This window comes from Filicampus tigris, chromosome 2 (genome assembly GCF_054856515.1).
Source record: "Filicampus tigris isolate MCC_2025a chromosome 2, RoL_Ftig_1.0, whole genome shotgun sequence".
Lineage (NCBI taxonomy): Eukaryota > Metazoa > Chordata > Actinopteri > Syngnathiformes > Syngnathidae > Filicampus > Filicampus tigris.
Genome location: NC_141218.1, coordinates 12,156,985 through 12,177,027, shown reverse-complemented (window position 1 = coordinate 12,177,027; position 20,043 = coordinate 12,156,985). Strand labels below are relative to the sequence as shown.

General features: G+C 43.3%; 1 protein-coding gene and 1 long non-coding RNA gene across 7 annotated transcripts in view; one reads left to right on the top strand and one right to left on the bottom strand.

The window, feature by feature from the left end:
* The window catches only part of LOC147151405 (uncharacterized), a 139,173-nt gene that overhangs the window by 108,551 nt on the left and 10,579 nt on the right, over window positions 1–20,043 (top strand). The window lies entirely within an intron of this gene.
* Window positions 8,464–20,043, bottom strand: part of ankrd50 (ankyrin repeat domain 50) — a 51,169-nt gene continuing 39,589 nt past the window's right edge. For all 6 annotated transcript variants that reach the window (XM_086056931.1, XM_086056915.1, XM_086056928.1 and 3 more), the window contains one exon: window positions 8,464–13,286. In XM_086056931.1, coding sequence (XP_085913057.1) covers window positions 9,784–13,286 — 3,503 coding nt within the window. In that variant the 3' untranslated portion in view covers window positions 8,464–9,783. The remainder of the gene's footprint in view (window positions 13,287–20,043) is intronic.

Here is a 20,043-nt window from a genome sequence, read left to right as displayed (position 1 = left end):
GTCTTAAATAAGTTAACAGGCCTTCGGTTCACAAAAATCAACAACATCCCATACAAGGAAGTGAAGCGGCAATAAAACAGGCCAAAATCCAGATGTCGCGGAGCAACACAGGGCAAGAGATGAATTGCAGGAAACCAGGAATTTTTGAAGGTTGGCTCTTAATAGGGACCTTAAATATAGTTGAGGAAAATATATTTTGGCACAATTCTAACTTTGTGCAAGTACAGTGCTACCATGACTTACCAGTCCCCGATGCCGTGAGTATTCTCGAGTTGTTAGCCGTCGTTTGGTGGGTTTTTTTTTTTTGTGTGTGCTGCAAATCAAAATTAGTTTTTTTCTTTTACACATATCCAGATTGTGTCATCTAAACCATGCAGTGTAAATTCAGTGTAACAGTTAATGCTTGAGAAGTCCTAAAGTAGACTTTAGGAGGATTTCATCCGATGATATCATGATTTTGTGGCAGAAACCACAGAGGGAAGAAGTGCTTCTGGCTTTTCCATCCTGGTTTTAATGACACACAACCAGGAGGTGACTCAAAGACACACCTAACCTAAAGTTGAACCTAAATAACTGACCCATCTTGAAACCCAGCCTAGTCTTTCATGTGTCCAAACTGAACCATTACGGCACATTTTCCATTCCAGATGCCACTGGAAAGACTCAGAAAGACACAGAATCCTGCGGTCAGATAATTAGATGACATCAATGTCTGGTGTCATGTAAAATATACTTGGTTGAAAGTGAAAATTGCTTTCAACACAACCGAGCCAAACAATATCAGGTAGGGATGCTCCGATCGATCGGGCACCGATCATGGTCGGTCGATTTTCATCAAAAATGACGTGATCTGAATATTCGATCAAAGCCTTTTGTTGCCGATCAAAACATCCAATCGCCCGCAGCTCATGCTTCGCAGCCTATGGCCGTATTGCGTCCCTCCCCCTCTGCTCGCTGCGGAGGCGCGTCTGCTACGTTCACACCAACTGCAGTGGGAGCCTTTCTGGCGGCGCGTTTCAACTGGAGTCAGTGTAGCTCGCGCGGGCGGGGGCGGTGTGAATGATGCGTTTGCAGCTGTTGGACGCGGAGTGAAGCACCGAAAATCTGTCCATTTGCCCCATTCGTCGCGTGTAAAACGAGTCAACTTTTTGGCCCTTGTGCCTCGCGGCAGCCAATCGGCATCGGGCATACTACGTCACACAGCCAAACAGAGCCAGAGCTCAAAGGTCCCCCGTACACTGCGGTGTGTCACACAGAGCCACTGTAAAAACTCTTAAAAAAATAAAATAAATAAATAAGTATGAAAAAAAACATCCGCCGAGTGAACAGGACGCTGTTTGGCTGTGTGTGACGTAGTATGTCCGAACTCATGGAATAGTTTATTTGAGTGAAGCCTGCATGTGACTATTTTTTCTACTTTGATTATATTCTGAACCATGCAATGTTTAGGTGGCATGTTATTTATTTGACTTTTTGCATAATTAAGTCTTTTGAGACTGATGATTATTTTGATCTGTTACAAACTGTTACTAAAAGCTGGTAAATTTAATTTTTTCAGTTACCTTTGTGACTGAGTAATTGTTGTATTGTGCCAGCAACGGTTTTGTATTTCTTCATGCTTTTGAAAATATATATAGATTTTTGTCAAAATTAGGGTAATAATATGGCTGGGTTTTTTTCCAGATAATATTGCATAATAGCAGTCATAATAAATAAATGGAAAAATATACAGATATTCCATGTGATCGGAATCGGTATCGGCCGATCTCACTCATGCATGATCGGTATCGGTGTCATAAAACCTGATCGGAACATCCCTAATATCAGGTGTTGAACTTGATAACCAATGGGCGCTCAGTGTGGTGGCTAGAGAGTGGCTGCCATTGGCCACCACTTAGCTCCACCCCTGAGTTGGACAAGTGCAATCACAAGTTTAGACCATGCCAAAGTTCGCCTGTAAAGTTTTCTTTGTTTGTTTGTTTTACCATGAAAATTTCAGCCATAAGTCCAATATCCCAAGCTTTTTGAGAGCAGTGTAGGTTAATCAGACTAGCCTCTTGACTTCCCACACACGCACGCACACACCCACACACAGACAGACACACGAGTGCACTGGTAAGAATAGAAGCTCTCTCTGAGCGTAACATGCAATTATACGCCGATGCTGCCAGACTTGTTTACTGTCCCTGTGGAGACGACAACAAAAAAAATGGACTTTGCCTTTAGTTGCGTTTTGTAGAAGAATTTCAGTTATAGTCGTACCCAAGACACCTGGCTTGCATCCCTGCCAAGGACTCTGTATGTGTCATTGTACGATCTTAAACTCAAGGTGTCTTCGAATGCCGTGGACTGTGTTGTGGATTATTTCTATTCATTCTGTTTATTTCTATTCTGCAAAGTGGTGGTAATAGAGAGTAGCAGGCGAAAGAAGTAACCGTATTGACGTGCATAACAAAACCTTATATATGTATATTTATTATATATATAGAGAGAGAGAGAGAAGAGAGAGAAGAGAGAGAAAGAGAGAGAAAGAGAGAGAAAGAGAGAGAAAGAGAGAGAAAGAGAGAGAAAGAGAGAGAAAGAGAGAGAAAGAGAGAGAAAGAGAGAGAAAGAGAGAGAAAGAGAGAGAGAGAGAGAGAGAGAGAGAGAGAGTGAGTCTGTGGATTATGTCAAGATGTTCTTTTCATTTCTATTGTGTAAATTGGTGGTTATTATGAATAACTGGGAAAAATAATTTCTGCATTCAATATCACACGGACATGGTGGGACCTTTTGAGTGACCGAATGTGCTTTGAACTTTTTACTTTTTCTTTGTGGATTAATCGTAATTTCTAGGTATTCTGTTTATGTTTCTATGTTTATTTCTAATGCTTAAAGATGGTGGTCATCATGACTAACTGGCACGCAGAGCGAGTTAATCACGCCACAGACAGATTTTTGTGTACTTTGTACTTGGCGTGTTATTTGTAGGTGTTCTGTTTATGTTCTATTGTGCAAGGTTGGTGCTCAACGTGACTCACGCATTGATTACGTGATGGTCGAAAACAGATGTCATGTCGAAATTCAACATCAGCTGCAAAAGTCATCAAGTCAGATCTCTGAAACACTCTGGCCAAAACTCAACTGCGCCATAAAACAAAAGTCAAGTGCCAACCCAAAAGAATCCACCTTGAATGTCATGTGACCTCTCGTGCCGATAATCGTCCTCCTGCATTAGAGAAGATCTTTCTTTCTTCTTCTTCTGCTTTACTTTTCTCCATCTGTCCCCGGGCACCGTCACGCATACCACTTTGATTCAATGAACACACGGTGTGTGTGCGCGCGCGTGTGCATGTGCGCGCGTGTGCGTTTGAGAGAAAGAGCGAGAGAGAATGTTGGGTTTTATCCCAAGATGAACTCTGCAGCAGTGGAGTTGATGTCTGCCTGAGAGACAGGAAGGAAGGGAAAGAGTCCACATAAACAAAAACATCAGGAAAGCAGCATGAATAAAAAAGGAAATGTTAAGAATGAGCTCCAGAGACAGGAAAGTGACAAACGTGATGAATGAGGGAATGCAAAGGAGGACGGAAAGGATGGAGAGATCCATCAACATCAAGGGCCAGGAGAGAAAATAGCTAAGTATTTTAGGGGTCTCTAAAATGACCCCCCTAAAATTCACTCACAGAAGCACCTGCTGGAAATTTGGAATTTAACTAAGTCAGCCGTTTTGGTCATTTGTCACTTGCAGCAAATTACAAAAATACCCCTGACACCAGTTTGACCAATCGACACAAAATTGGGTGAAAAAAGTCTGAAGGACCCATGCCTGGATTTTCTCACTCACCCCCTGGAAAATTTGCAGAAAAAAAATAAAAATAAATCAGCCTCCAGCACCCGTTAGACTGATGAAATTGGGTGGTTATTTCTATCATAACAGGCTGCTTGAAAACCCCTCAAGGACCCATACATAAAATTTAACAGGTAGTCAGCCAGTTTGGTTTGAAATTCCTCACTCAGTAGCACCACTGAAGTTTTTTTTTTTTTTTTTTTTTTAAACCTGCCCCTAACACAATTTTCACCAATCGACAGGATGAATAAAAAATGTCTTAAGGACCCACACCTGGAATTGAACAGGAAGTTTGCCATTTTGGTTTGATTCATTTGTCACTCAGTCGCAATCCTGCAGAGAAAAACATTTCAGCCCCAACACCAGTTTTACCGATCAACATGAAATTGGGTGGACATGTCTGTCATAAGAGAACAAATGAAAAAGTCTCAAGGACCCATGCCTGGAATTGAACACACAGTTGGCAATTTTGGTTTGAAGCCATCATTTCTTGCTCAATACTATCTGCTAGAAAGCTAGAAAGAAAATCAACCCCCAGCACCAGTTCAACCAATTGACACAAAATCAGGTGGACACGTTTATCGGTAGAGGACACGCAAAAAAGTCTCAAGGACCCCTGCCCAGAAGTTAAATGTAGAATGTTTGTTAGTATTTATTAGTTTTTATTTTTTTGAAAATGGTTTATTTTAGTTTTTACCACGGTAGTTTTAGGACTATCCATCCATCCATTATCTGTACCGCTTCTCCTCACAAGGGTCGCGGGGTGTGCTGGAGCCTATCCCAGCTGTCTTTGGGCAGTAGGCGGGGGACACCCTGAATAGGTTGCCAGCCAATCGCAGGGCACACAGAGACAAACATCCACACTCACAATCACACCTAGGGGCAATTTAGAGTATCCAATCAACTTACCATGCATGTTTTTTGGAATGTGGGAGGAAACCGGAGTGCCCGGAGAAAACCCACGCAGGCACGGGGAGAACATGCAAACTCCACACAGGGAGGCCGGAGCCGGGATCGAACCCACGACCTCTGAACTGTGAGGCGGACGTGCTAACCAGTCGACCACCGTGCCGCCAGTTTTAGGACTAGTTTTTGTTTTTTAAATTCAGTATTTGTCGAGTGCAAGGAAGAAAAAAACTGTCACTAAATATTGTGTAGTGAAGTAAATTACAATTCTCAAACAACTGACCTTCCTCTTTCCGTAGCCATGGATGTACAACAATAATATAATAAATACATTTAAAATGAACCCCGGAAGCTCATGTATTAATTTACAAAGATGACAACAAAGAACATTTTCGCTATAATAAGGTTAGTCCTATTTAGATTTATTAAGATAAAATGTAGTTTCAGTTACTTTTTTTAAGCATTTTTATTTTGTATCATTAACAAAAATGTTTTTTTTTACTTTTTTCAATCTTGGTTTTAATTATGTCATTAGTTTTTGTTAACTATAATAACCTTGACTGCTACTAGGAAATTCATCAAAATGATCCCAAATCAATGTGATTGACTGGTGATGTTCACTTAACAGCCCTTACTGATGCTAGTCCTTCTTTTGGAATAAATGTTATGTGGGAAAAAAAGTCAATGAAAAAAACAAAACATTTTACCCAAACTTCATCCCGTGTCCAGGTTTTGTGCTAATTTAGCAGCGTGGCCATGGTATGCAAAGCGCTGTTAAGTCAGTCGGTATCCACAACAACAACAACATGACTAATAAGGGCATCCTGGGTGGAGAAGAAGCAGATGTGGCCGCTGGCACCAAAAAGAAAGAAAGACATGACATCACTTCCAGATGGTTTACTCGTTAATAGCCCACAATGCACAAAAAAAAAAAAAAAAAAAAAAAATCACAGTGCTGAAAATTCACACCAAATGGCTTTCACAGTCACAGGGACGGCAATGCCACAATACTCCATGTTTGTATTTATTGGGAGTGATGTGGTAAAATGAAGCATTAAAATTGTCTTGGTTCAGTTTCGCCCAACAATAAAAATGTAGAGAAAAGCATCTCTTGATGAGTGTTAAGAGTGAATGACATCAATAATTTCATTAACTCATTCACTGCCAGAGACAAGTTTATCTTTTCGCAGTCCGGCCATTCAGTCCCAGGAACTTATTTAAATTTTTTTTCAAAAGCTAGTGTAAAAGGGGGTCTGAAAATGTCTGGCATTGAATGAGTTTATCATTAATATTTCAATAGTAATAAAATTAGAGCATTCACTCAGTTTAGTATTACTCTCGGCTCTGTGACTTGGGTTTCTATGACTTTGTTATCCTTGGCTGGCTTTTTGGTGACCGTCGATGCGCCATTGGATGAAACAGACGACAATCAATGTAGCAGCGCCACCGGGTTTTGAGTTTAGATTGAGCTACATCACGAGTGATTAGTTTTTAGCAAAACTAACTTTAATCTTTGAAGTTACAGAAAACATTCAAGTTTAACATGGTGCAAAAGTGCAAATGATTAACAATTAACATTTAAAAAAAAAAGATAATCAATTAAATTAACAGAAATTATATAACATTACATTTTGTTGTAATTGAATTGAACAAAAAATAAATGATATTGAAATTATGTCACTTATGTAAAATGACTAAAATAGTCATTTTAAAATGAACCTTCTTATCAGTGGACTAAAATTAAATTCATTATTACATTAAATCGCCAAAATTAAATCAATTATTTTCCAATTCCAATTGGCTGGCAACCAGTTTGGGGTGTACCCCGCCTCCTGCCCGGAGACAGCTGGGATAGGCTCCAGCACGCGACCCTTGTGATAATAAGAGGATTGGATAATGGTTGGATTTTCCAATTCCTTAATCAAAACTACAGTAATTATATTAAATGTTTACAACTGTTAATTTTATTGTATTCCAATTAATCGACTAAAATTGCATTGTTTTTATACTATATTAAGTGACAACTACATTAATAAGATGAACATTGATTGACTAAAATTACATTCATTATATTAAATATATTAACCAAAAGTTAATATTAAATGATTATCATTTTAAATGTGGCACTTTGGCATTGTTCCCTTTTTAAACAAGTGTGAAGTAATTTAAGAAAATGCCTAGTGAAGTCTAAGTCATGTCATGTCATCTTCCAAACCGCTTATCCTATACAGGGTCGCGGGGAGTTGCTGGAGCCTATCCCAGCCGTCAACGGGCGAAGGCAGACTACACCCCGAACTGGTCGCCAGCCAGTCGCAGGGCACACACAGACACCATCACTGAGCGGGAATTGATCCCACGCTGCCCGCACACAACTCGGGCGTGTGTACCACTACACTATCAGCGGACGTGAAGTCTAAGTAAAGTAATTAAACATCATACAAAAAAAAACAAATCATGAAAAGAAATAATTCCCAAAGTGAGAGCCTGGCGAAGTGAAACGTCACATCAAGAAGACGACATCAGTGTGCAACATGGAAAGTGTGCAAAACCAGTCAGAAATCGACACGGACAGCAATATTTTAAATTTATCTTACTTAAATGCAATGAATCAGTTATTCTACTTTTACCCATGTATTTTTTTAATTAAATACAAGAATCTGTACTTCTACTTTGAGTACTTCTTCTACCTCTGTTGCTAAGTACCTTGCAGCAAAGAGTTCTGCAGCATTGGAGCTTAATCCACTCTTAGCGGGTGGCCAAGGTGGAACAAAAAGTGCCGCATGACGCATCGGTGTGTGTGTGTGTGTGTGTGTGTGTGTGTGCGTGCGTGTGTGTGTGTGCCCCCACACACAGCTTTGAGACAGCGGGGGGCTGATTCACCTCGTCCTCTAATCAGCAAGTAGAACATCAGGGAGAAAATGGTGCGACGTGAAGGACATATTTGCTCCTCAGGGGAACAACTCCACATCTTTGGACCATCCGCATTACAAATCAATGCACCAGAAGGTCTTATCATTAGGAATTCAACCATTTTTATCGCCAAAATCCCACAGTTTTAATGCCACACAAAAATTGTGAATGAGACTTTAGCCATCTAAGAGAGTCACATTTACAACGCTGTGTAGTCTTCTGTTCTGGGCATAGAATCAGTTGCCTATATTAATGAGTCATTAGCCTAATAGCATAATTGTCTATGTAATTTAAACTTATTTTCATTATGAAATATAAATATTAAAAAAAAAAAAAACAATGTGATAGCTATCTGTGTCTGTGGAGATTGTCAGTCATCCATGTAATCTAAACTAGAAATGTTAAATCGAGGCAACTGGACTCTTCTCTGGTAGTTGAGGAACGGTAGGGGGCGCGGCCTTTCTCGTCATTAACAAGAGGCGTGATTCATGGAGTCACTTATTTCCTAATTTCTCCCAAATTTATCGATGCATTTGAAAATGATTACTCTTTTAATTTTCCTGATCAAAAAATATATAAAATTAACTTGTTAGTGAAAACATGGCCATCCCGTCCCAACCATCCCTTTAAAAATAAATAGCATTTACAATTGATGTAAAAAAAAATGTTGCTTGCGGCAACTTCCGCTAACAACCCAGGCTTTTGCCTGTTTGTCTGAGTACCTGGAAAAAAAAAAAACACAAGCACAGCAGCTTGCCCCACCTTGTTTTTTTTTTTCACATCAGGTGGACAAAAAATACAGTTGTTTTTTTTCCCAGCAGTAAAGCAAATATGTTTATTAAGCATTTTTAATATACATGAGGAAAAATTCCACTTCATATGATACAGGATGTAAATGAATGTTGAATGTACATAGTGAGATATTTACAGTCCCAGCCTCCCCAAGATGGCAGACAAAACACTGAGCAGTTGAACATATAAGATAGCAAACTTTTTGTTTTGTTTTGTTTTTTTCCTACTGGACTGACAGTGTTTGTACATGCGACACGTCGCCATGATTGTAGTCCTTGGTGAAAATAGCAGAACATGATGCAAAAATATGACACAGCCTGTAACTGCAGACTTAATGAAAACCAGATGTCTTTTTTTTTAATTACCATTTTGACTGACTGACTGTTTTTTTCCAACTTTGGCTTTCAAGAGTAAAATCCAAACTCTCTTTTCAGCCATTCCTGTGCCTCTCGCATTTGACCCGTTGACAACGTTACACACAACAGAACCGCGTTTACCGGGAGTTTAGCACCAAACCAATGCGGACAATAACACCGTGGATTTATTTAATATTCTTATGCAGCCGCAAAAAAATATATATTAACACACACAACTGAAAAGAAGAAAAGAAATCCCATGGGGACAAAAATTTACCTTTGTTATCCTTTTTGTCTTGAAACACTTAGTACACAACGTGAGTCAAAAAATAGCTGCAGGCAACTTGTTCGGAACAAACAGCACCATGGTAGAGCGGAGCGCAACAAAAAGTGGCTTTTTTCCAAAATAATAAATATGCTCTCAAATCTCCAGGACTACTTTTAACATGGAACGTAAAAGAATATTTGGAGAAAAGCGCGCCTATTGATACAACGTCCTGGTGTTCATACGCTACACACACCCGACAAAACAATAAAAATGAATAGTCACAGACTGTGGATAAAATAAGGATGGGCTTCCAGAGTAAATAAAAGAAAAGCACGTCTGTCATTTGACTCTTTCCAAAGTGCATACACTTCTTTTTTTTTTTTTTTCATTAAATAGCATTTTATTAAATTATAATGATAGTTTCGCACAGAGAAAGCTGTAACAGAACGTAGGCACATTGCGTATCAGTCCACAGAAAGCCTTGAGGAAGCAACCCATCAACCCCCGGCCCCCAGTAGTAAGGTTTTTACTTTTTGAGATCTTCCCAACACAGTTGCTTTGGCACGTTTGTGACCGCCGGCATTCAGGAAGGATTTGCGTGTTTCTCGGGGAGGAAACAGTCCAGCTGGAGAACATTCTTCATGCAAGTCTGATTAGATGCAATCCAGCAACGTCTTAAAAGTCAGTCATTGCGAATTTGCTGTCTCTGTCTTTGACACCAGCAACTATAAAGGGGTCTCCTTTTTGTAGTTGAAGCCGGGGTCCGATCCTTCAATCTGCAGTCTGAGAGCTTGTTTAAGGCTTAGCTCTGTGTCTCCGACGGGGTAGCTCTCCAGGATTTCCTGGTGGTGGCCTCGGTTCTGGGGGCCACAGGGAACCGACACCCGCCCCAGGAAGACCTGGTGACCCTGTAGGTGGTAGTTGGGGTTGGTCATGATGCCGTTGCGTTTCTTCTCAACGCAGCTCTGTTTGTGGATGAAGAGCTGGTCTTGCTGTGCTGAGCCGCCAATCACCACCTTGCAATGGGGGTCCTTGGCGAGCGATTTATTGAAAGCAAGACGCTTGTCCATTTGGGTCATCTCGTACTCGAGTACCTGGCCTTGTGTGGAGCTGCCATTCTTAGATTTTTTCTTGTCCAGTCCTCCTTTGCTGTTCGTGGTGCCGTTTACGATCTTGGTTCCCTTTGTCGACTTGAGACTGGGTTTCAGCAGCGACCAGTCAAATTCGTTGGACGGCGACGGTGGTGGCTGCTGACCGATGGATTTTGTGGTGGAGCTAGGCGAGACGATGGACTGCCTGCTGCGGCTGCGGGGCAGCGAGTGTTGCTGGATTTGTTCGGTGAAGGTCATGCCGTGGAAGCTATCAATGGGAACCGTCTGTGCTGTGGCTGTGGACGAGGTGGTCCTCAGGGATGAGTTCTTGGAGCTCTTGAGCGAATTGTTGGACAGCGATGATTTCTGTCTGTCCACCGTGGAGTCAGGGGATTCCGATGGTGAACTGAATGCATGGACGGGCCCGTTGGTGAGACCGCGCCCCGATGACTGCAGATCTCCCGCACCAGTGCTGCCGGAACTGCTGGATTTTATGGTGAGCGACTGCATTTTACCCGTCATTTTGTCATCCATGGTGTGCACCGGTGATGGATTACTGCCATTTAAAGTCGTGGCACCATACTTTTCCAAGAGTTTGATAATAGTGGAGTGGCCCCCTTTGGCCGCCACCCTTATTGCCGTGCGTCCAAACTGGTCAGCGTGGTTTGGGTCGGCACCGTTTTCAAGAAGTATCTGGACCACCTCAATGTGACCCTCCTGGGCGGCAATGCCTAAGGCCGTTGCACCCTGGTTGCATGTGTGGTCGACCCGTGTGCCATTTTCTATCAGGAATTGCACAACTTTGGTGTGGCCTTGCCAGGCGGCCGACTGCAGGGCAGAGCGCTTCTCATTGTCGCAGGCGTTGACATCAGCGTGGTAGTTGATGAGCAGCCGCACCGTTTCCAAGTGGCCCTGCCAGCAGGACACATGGAGGGCTGTCCTGCCTTCTGTGTCACACGCTTCCACGTTGGCGCCGTTATCCAGGAAGTACTCTGACATCGCCAGTTGGTTTTCCAGCGCCAGTATATACAGTGTTGGGCGTCCGTCGGCGTCCTTGTGGTCAATGTCGGCACCGTGGCTCAGCAGAAGCTCCACGACATCCCGATGGCCTTCAAGCGCTGCCACCCTGAGAGCATTCCTCCCATCGTAGCCTCTCTGGTCTATACATGACTTGTTGTCTAGAAGGATTTGGACGCAATCGTAGTGTCCCTCTTGTGCGGCCAGTATCAGCTGTATCCTGCCGTCGTTGTCCACCTCCGTGCATCGAGCGCCTTGCTCGATCAGCGCTTCGCACACCAGCCGGTGACCTTCGAAGGATGCCATGTGCAATGGGGTCCAGCCTGCATCGTCCCGGTGGTTCTCATCCAGACCTCTGTCAAGCAGAGTCCGGACCACCTCCACGTTGCCCTGAGCGGATGCAATGCTCAGCACCGTCCTGCCCTCGCTGTCAATGCTGTCCACCGCCGCGCCCCAGAATAGCAGCGTGTTGACAACAGATGCGTGGCCCATGGATGCAGCCGCGAGGAGAGGGGTGCGTCCGTTGTTGTCTGTGTGGTCTACGTCGGCACCGCCTTCCAGAAGCAGATCTACAACATCTACGTGTCCTTCGTAGCCAGCCACCAGGAGAGGAGTCATGCAGTCTTTGTCGCAGTGGTCTACCTCTGCCCCCCTGTCAATGAGAAGACTCACCACAGAGGCGTGGCCTTTACTGGCGGGGATGCAGAGAGCTGCCACCGAAAGGGCGGTCCGACCATCCACATCCTCATGGTTGACCTCTGCCCCATGGTCCAAGAGGTGCTCCACTATCTCCCTGTGTCCCATATAGGCAGCAGCGATGAGGGCTGTTCTTCCTTCATTATCGGCCTTGTTGACTTCAGCCCCATGCTGAAGAAGGTTCAGCACGATGTCCTCATGACCCCCCCAAGCGGCTGCCCTCAAAGCTGTCCTACCGTCGGCATCAGCGCAGTCCACTTTGGCGCCGGCATACAGCAAAGCGGACACCACCTCCGAGTGTCCTCCCCATGCGGCTGAGCGCAGTGCCGTCCAGCCATCGTGATCCGTGTGGTTGATGTTGGCCTCGCAGCCAATGAGGCAGTTGACCACTTTGGTGTGGCCCTGCCTGGCGGCGAGAGTGAGCGCGGTTTGTCCATGGTTGTCCTCCAGCTCCATGTTCGCCCCTCTGGAGATGAGCAAGGTGACAACATCAAGGTTTCCACTGTACGCCGCATTGGAGAGAAGAGTTCTAGCGCTTGAGTCACACTGGTTCACTGAGGCCCCGTTATCCAATAAAGTCCGTATGGAGTCCTCTCTCTCCAGGGCCTGTTGTACGATACACGAAGCGTGGTCGTCTTCATTGTTCACATGAGCACCGGCTTTGACTAAAAGTTGCAAAACCTCTTGTTCCCTTGGTATGGAGGTGGTCAGAGAATCTTTGGCGGGGGTTCCATTCCAGACCATCCAAAGAGCCAAATTGAACGGCTCCATCTGCAGATTGGAATTCACTAGGTGAAGCGCAAATTCCTGAACTTCGCAAGGTTTGAGCTGCTTTGCCCGGCAGGTGTAACTCATAGCCAACATCCGGTGTCCCTCCGCAGCATTGCACAGGTATTTTTGTGTGCAATGTTTCACATCCAGCAGCCACTCTGCAAAACTGTAGTGGAAAAGGATTTTGGTGCTCCCGAAACCATCCACCAACAACTTGGAGAGGATGTCCATCTTTTTCTGAAACTCTTCCAATGTCAGTGTGGTGTTTTTGGTCCAGACTGCGTGGTACAGTTCCTTGACTGTGAGCGGCCTGCACGTGGCCAGGATAACGTTGAGGATGGGCTGAACTTTGGCAAACTGTTTCCTGACAAACAGTCTCTGGCAGAGCCACAGGTAGAGGCCATTCAGCGTGCCGGGGATGTCGCGGATCTCACGCAGCATGATGAAGTTTTCCACCACGCCGTCCAGCACTCGCTCCAGGTAGAGGAAGCACCCGCTGCTCTTGATGTGGAGCTGGTTGAGCATCTCTGCCGTCTCCTTGGTGAGATGTTGCCTCAGGGCCTCTTCCTGATCCAAGCGGTGGAGGATGTACTGTTGCACATCCTTGACGATGTAGGCCTTGCGCAGATCGTCCAGGCTGATTTTCCGAAATCCTTAGTGGAAGAAAAGAGTACACTTAGATTAATGGAAAAAAAGACTCACAGTCAAATAAACAGTATTTTGCCATGCAAACATTTTCATCCAGCTCAAACCCCTGTGGCTTGAACAAATATGCAGTTTATTTAAAGATTTTCTCAATCCAGGGAGTGTCGCATTTTCTTATATTATTAACTTATCTTTTAACTCAATAAAATCATGCTCACTGAAATTTTGAATACGATCCATGTTTTAAGTGTTAACTGTTCACGTTTTTGGATCAAATTATTGACACTTTTGGTATAGTATTCAAATCTACACACTCATCATCATGCCAAAAATCCTACGTAATGCAGCCTTCAAATTAAAGGTGATCGACTTAATATCGAAAAAAGCAGCTTTTTTTCCCCCCTTTTATATTTGTATGTGCAGTTGGCAGCCGGTGAACTAGTGGTTATCACGTCTGCCTCCGAGTCCTGAAGTTCAGAGTTTGGATTTTGGCTTCGGCCTTCCTGTATGTTCTTACTGCACTTGCATGGTACACAGTCTTCCTCCCACCTGCGACCCTAATGAGGACAGGCGCTACAGAAAATGGATGGATGGATACATGTGGCTTATTTATTAATCACTGAGCTTAATATACCGAGTGTTAAGGTATTTTAAGGCTAACTTTAAAATCATACCCTGTACTTAGCCATTGATTTTGTACTTTTCGGATAATTAGGCTCAGCTAATCTTAAATTTCCTCAGGCTCGGGATAACCGACTATAACACATCCTTTCGAAGGAAATGAGCGTGTCATCCCTCTGGCTGCTGGCAGGAGAGACCATCAAACAGCAGTTAGCTTTGAACTCGGCAATAAGCAGTGAAGGGAAAACAAATCTGGGCCGAGTAAACTCACGGGATGCTCTTACAGTGGAGGTTATTTTAACAGCACCGCTCGCATACGTTACAGTTGAAATTTCCATTCCAGTGGAAGAATGACCGCACGGACGCCATAAAATGTGAGAAATGTGTCTGGCCAAAACAAAAAGAACGCCAACAGATACACAGTCACATAAAATAGGAAGACTGAGGCGAAGAAATAAGTATCCCCTGCTGAAAGAAAACATGTCGTTTGACTCAATAGCCTCGTATTTGGCGGCGCAATCGGTGCAAAGGTTAAGAGCACGACATGAGCTGTGGTTATGGGGAGCTGATGTACAGTGCAAGCGAGGGTTGAGAGAAACATCCCATTGCCTCGCTAATTGTGCATGGTGCGCTTCTATTGCAGGCCTTCTGCTGAGAGAGGAGGCTTAATGAATGTCTTTAGGAATAATTACTTTCTGGAGATGTTAAGAGCACCACGATGGCTTTTTCCAAGATGCACTTTCCTGCATGTTCAAGCCATCTGTGATCGGCGTGATTGGTGCACTCTGGGGAGCATTTCGGCATGCCTTCCTTTGAAATTCCCACGATTTTTAAGGCCACTGGGACCGGATGAACTGACTGGGGGATTTTGTGACATCTCTGTGGAAGACGACATTTTCCCATGTACAAATATCCAAATTTAAATAGAAGATACATTGATTTAATACCTAATAACGTGAACGCCCTTCTACTCAGTAGTATATTTTCGGTACAAGAAAAACCCCTTTTTTTATGTTTATTTTGAAAAGATGACAAGTAAATACTATATTCTTTAGAAAAAAATAAATAAAAGTGAACTATTCGGGTGATATTCTAAGAAATTACACCAGAAAAAAAATACACTAACAATAAAGGTCTCTTAATTTTGTAAATTATTAAGACACTGAAATCTTTAAACACTCAGCAGCAACAGCCTATGACAATTGTGTCACATGTAGAAATGTCGGCACACAACTTTGGGACTTACACGTACCTTTCCCCATCTGCGATTTTAACAGGACAGCCAGAATGTTCCCAAACAGGAGACCGCAGTGTACGGGGGGGACCTTCGAGCTCTGGCTTGTTTGCGTATTCGTTTGCTCCTCTTTAGTGCCGCCGCCCCCCTCTCCCACGTGCGACAGACAATAGCGCCTGTGCGTAATCTTGCGCTATAATAAATACACCGAACCGAACGCAAGTGGACCGAACCGAACATGCCATACCGAATCATATTAATACACCCACGTGTACCGTTACACCCCTAGAAGATGGAGCAAAATAATTATTTTAAAAGCTTGTATCTTTAGTCTACAGTTGACCCCCGCCAATGCAAAAATGCATTTGAAAAAAATAATTTAATCAAAAAAATTATTTTAAAAAAGATGATAAACATTAAATACAACACGTAATACTTTTTACATTTCTTCTGTCATTGAAAAAAAATGCATGAACATCACCAGTCATTCAGGTGGCTGAGGCTTTTGTTCAAACTTTTGCTATTTTGGTTAAACACCCATAAACAAGTCCATAAGCGCTCTTTTTTGGCACGTGTTGGGCACTATGAACTTATTTGCGCATATGTCATATGGTACAACGAGGCACGTTCGGTTACCGCTCTAGTTACCAGTTTTCATTTTATTCTATTTCTTTTTCATTTATGGCCCAGAAATGCTTTACATAAGGCCCTGATAGGTCAAAAAGACGCTGGCCAACAGCGCTTACTCCCTGTGGCGTTTGGCCGGCTGTCGGCACGTCACGCTGGAGGAATGCATCGCAACGACAGACAGCGACGCTGACCATTAAAGTACCTTCTTCGCATGCATAAGATGTAATACACTCGGTAGTCACCATTTCTCATGGTTAGAAAACTCCAACCGGAAAGCTGTTGGCCGGGGGCGGATTATAAAAACGTAAACAATGCATACAGCTATATTCTTCGCTCACGATGAACTGCCACGCGAAGTAAACCATCACGTTCTTGACATGGTATTGTGAAATATTTACATTGTCAACCCTCGCTCTTCTACTTGTAAAAAGATTAAGGCAGCGTAGGCGTGCTCACTGTTTTTCCGCATTTGTCACTTCCCGTTGGTGCTCCGAGCGCTGATTTGCTAGCTAACAACCAATCAGAGTGACCAAATGTCACGACTGGCGACGCCGATTCAACATGCGTAAACGCCCCCCAGACGCTTAGAGACGGATTACGACACTACGACGGTAGTCACTACACCAATCAGACGGCGCTTAAAGACGCCACAACGCTTCACGACCTCCGACGTCGGGTTTGGTCTATCAGGGCCTATAAAAATATTTACTGTAAATATCACTAGCTAGTCGGTACTTCCAACCAAGCTCGGGTTACGTCACCACCAAGGACCTCTACAACTGGGTATTGAATGAACATTTAGATGCATCATCATCTGTATCTGTAATTGCTTTTAACTTGTAATATATCCAAACGAGAGTTGCAGCATGAATCAAACTTCTGCCAAAGCTGAGACTACAGTTTGGATAGCAGCGGGCTTGTGGAATTTTACTCCCACGAGGCCAATGAACCCACACCTGGAGGATGGATAGCAAACACGAGGAGCAAAGCGGCAGTTCCCACGCATGTAGTGAATTTAAGGACAAGAGATCCAAGATGAGGGATGTGCTCTTGTCCCTCATTGAGACCTTCTCATCTTACAGATGGATTTTAAAAACACATTTGAGTTCTTGTGTTATGCTTGAGTGTATGCAAAAATGTAATGGACTTCCCTACACTGAACAGTGAGTGTTCATGACAACAAAAACTCAGTGACCCTAACCCACTTTCAGCTCATTGTTGCACTGCACCATACGCTTTTTCCTCCCGCCGCCCCCTCCTTTTCTTTTCTTCACCCGCATGACTTTTTGCTCCAGTTCCAACTCCAAAAATGAATCCCATCACAATAGCGAGAAATACGCAAACATGCGTGACTAAAAAACAGTTGTAGATTGCGTTGCTGTGATTAGTCAAGTGTCAGCACACTTGGGAGATTGTTTACCTGGCATTAGTCCTTTTAGCGTTCATCGAAAATGCTTGAGAATGGCAAAATCCATCCTCTTTTCTTCAGACATTTCAGGATTTTGAGGTGTTCTGTTAGGTCTGACTCTTTGTGTACTGTGTTGAGGATGCAATCACACAGGAACTTAGTCCAACTGTGAGACTCTGACGTCACTGACTCTGGACCATAGCCTTCTACGGACATTCTGGGTTTGCGCCAGCTGGGAAAGCCACAAGCTAAGCCGAGGGAAAGAGGCCATTAAAGGGCTCAGATGAAAAAGTAATGTTTTGCCTTGAAGTGGATTTTAATTGGTTTTATTCACCGAGGGATCCCGTGTGAGCTCACCGTCTGCTATGGAGCTATGCTGCGATATCTCCTCAGCGAAACTAAATAAAATTGCCTTTCTGCCGCAGACAAAACATTCCGTGGTTACTGACGCACTACTTGTGAGGATAGTCTCTTGGAACCATAAGAGGGGGGAGAAGGAGGTGGGAGTTTGCTACCACTGCGAAGTCAAGCCACTGCAATATATTATAAAAGCGGGAGTAGAAAAAAACTTTCATCGTTCTCAACGGTTCTTAAACAGCAAAAGTTGATGGTCACTATACATGGTTGTCTTCTGTGAAGAATTTGTTTCTGCCGTAATCTACAAGGTTGAGTTTCCTAAACTTTTTCAAATCAGTACTCAAATTATGAATGTTTTTTTCCCCTGATATCAGGATGTTTGTTTGTTTTTTTAAAGAAAGGAAAGGTAGTAAACTAACATTGCAAAAATGAAAGCCATTGAAAAGTAATGAATGGTATTTTTTCAATGGCGTGTGCCTGAAACAGTAAAAATAAAATCCTGGCACTAGTTTGGTGGTATACGCTAGAAACCGAACCTAACACATTAGTAAAGTCATAATTGCAATAAATATTTCAATGAAAAACTGTTGTAAGGCCATAAATATAAAACAATCAAATTGAGGTCTGGTAGTGAACTACTTCATTGCACATTGTTCTTAATCAGAACCTGTGAAAACTAAGGAACAGGGAAAATGTGGATTAGCTGACAACATTTTACTCACACAAGCAGTGACCCATTTTAGGTAGGAAACCCTTCAATAGATTATGCCAGTCCAGACTGTATTTTTGACAAAATCTCAGTTAAACAGTTTCCAGGAATGCAACGCATAGTTTAGCTAAAGAAGCCTTCCAAAAACGTCATCTTGTTCAGTCAACAAAGCCTCGACTGTAGTAGTTGTGTAGACGGTTTTAGGTCCGAACAATAGTGGCAGCGAAACAAGCAACAAATGCCACATTCATCAGTGTGAGAGATGCCACGGCAGAGTAAAAAGGCCTCTCAGCCAGCTGCTGCTTGTTACAGAACTGGATACCAGCCACAGGAGACACAGCTCCACGTACAAAGGGGCAACTGTTTGCATTGGAGATGATTTTTTTTCAGATTTATAAACGAGGCAGAGGGCATGTGTGCGTCAGAGAAACTGATGGCATGAGCACATGGGTTAGTGTTTAAAGTAGAGGTGCAGCGTTTCAAATCGTCCGCGTTCCTTTTTTGTGGGAAGGCGTCTTAGGTCAGTGGATCAGCAAAGAAAACAGAAACCTAAGCCTGCCTGCCCTCAGATGCTCCAGTAAAGCCGTGTGCGACAACGTCTGGTCGACAGCTGCGCCGCTCGCCGCTCCAGCGAACACCAGAGCGCCAAACTTCTTGACACAAGTATGAGGACCAGAGTCCGCAAGGGACTGCAGACAAGTGCGGTTATTTCATCTGAGAGCGATATTGTTTTGTTTGCTAAGCTCTCTGTTTATCTCTCTGTGGCTGTTTCTGCAGAGACGGTTGGAGAAAATCATTTTCAGTGCCACTGCGTCAAAATCATTCCACTTAATTAATGATGTCGTGCTGGAGGCGGCACTCATGCCCAAACGTGCCCTGTGCTAAATTGCAAGACCGTTTCCAGTCGAACCTGTTGTGGTGTAACTGAACAGTTCTGAGGGAAAGGTGGGTGTGTTACACAAAGTCCAACATACAGTTCAGCGACCGGACCTGCGACTTGAGTGACAGAAGCTCATTACGATGCAACGGGACACTGATCTAGAAGGCGGGTGCACCTGGTTACTCCAACGTATTGCGGCGTTATCGGCGTATCTCACTCGGCTTCTTTCAACAGCACAGCTGAGCAAGTTGACAAGTACTCAAATAACCTGCGAGGCCAATAAGTCTTGCTCCACTTGAAAGATGGTATTTTTATAAAACGCAACTGTCTGTTCAGTCGAAACGATTAAGACTGCTGCGACGTGGTAGATGTATTGCAATCTTTAAATTTCCATTTAAACACGTAATCTTTGATTGGAATTTGGCCAAAGCAAATTTGTCATTGTCGAGCTAGATGTTATTACAGCATATAAACTGTAATCATGGATTAATTTATCTTTTAAGAGTTGCTTGATGGTTGATGAAATGGAGTGCCACACTCAATTTGTTTTATGTGCTGTTTATTCAGTTAGAACTGGTTTGCGTTATATAACAACACGGGGCTAGCTATGGAAAGTTGAACTCCACTTTTTATGATCATTCTACACATGCATACTTATACCATTCAAAAGTTTGATGGTCACTTTTTTTTTATTTTAAGCAAAAAACCACAGCTACATTAACTGTGGCTACTGTAGACATTTTTTTATAAATTAAAAGCAGTGCATTTTCCTAAAAAAAAGGACATTTCAAAGCGAGCCTGAACTTTTGAGAAGTATCTTATATCAATAATACATCCACCCATTTCCTCTACCACTTGTTCTCTGGGGTTGTGTTTAATTGCAGGCTATACCATGCTGACTTTGAGCAAGAGGAGGGGTACACCCT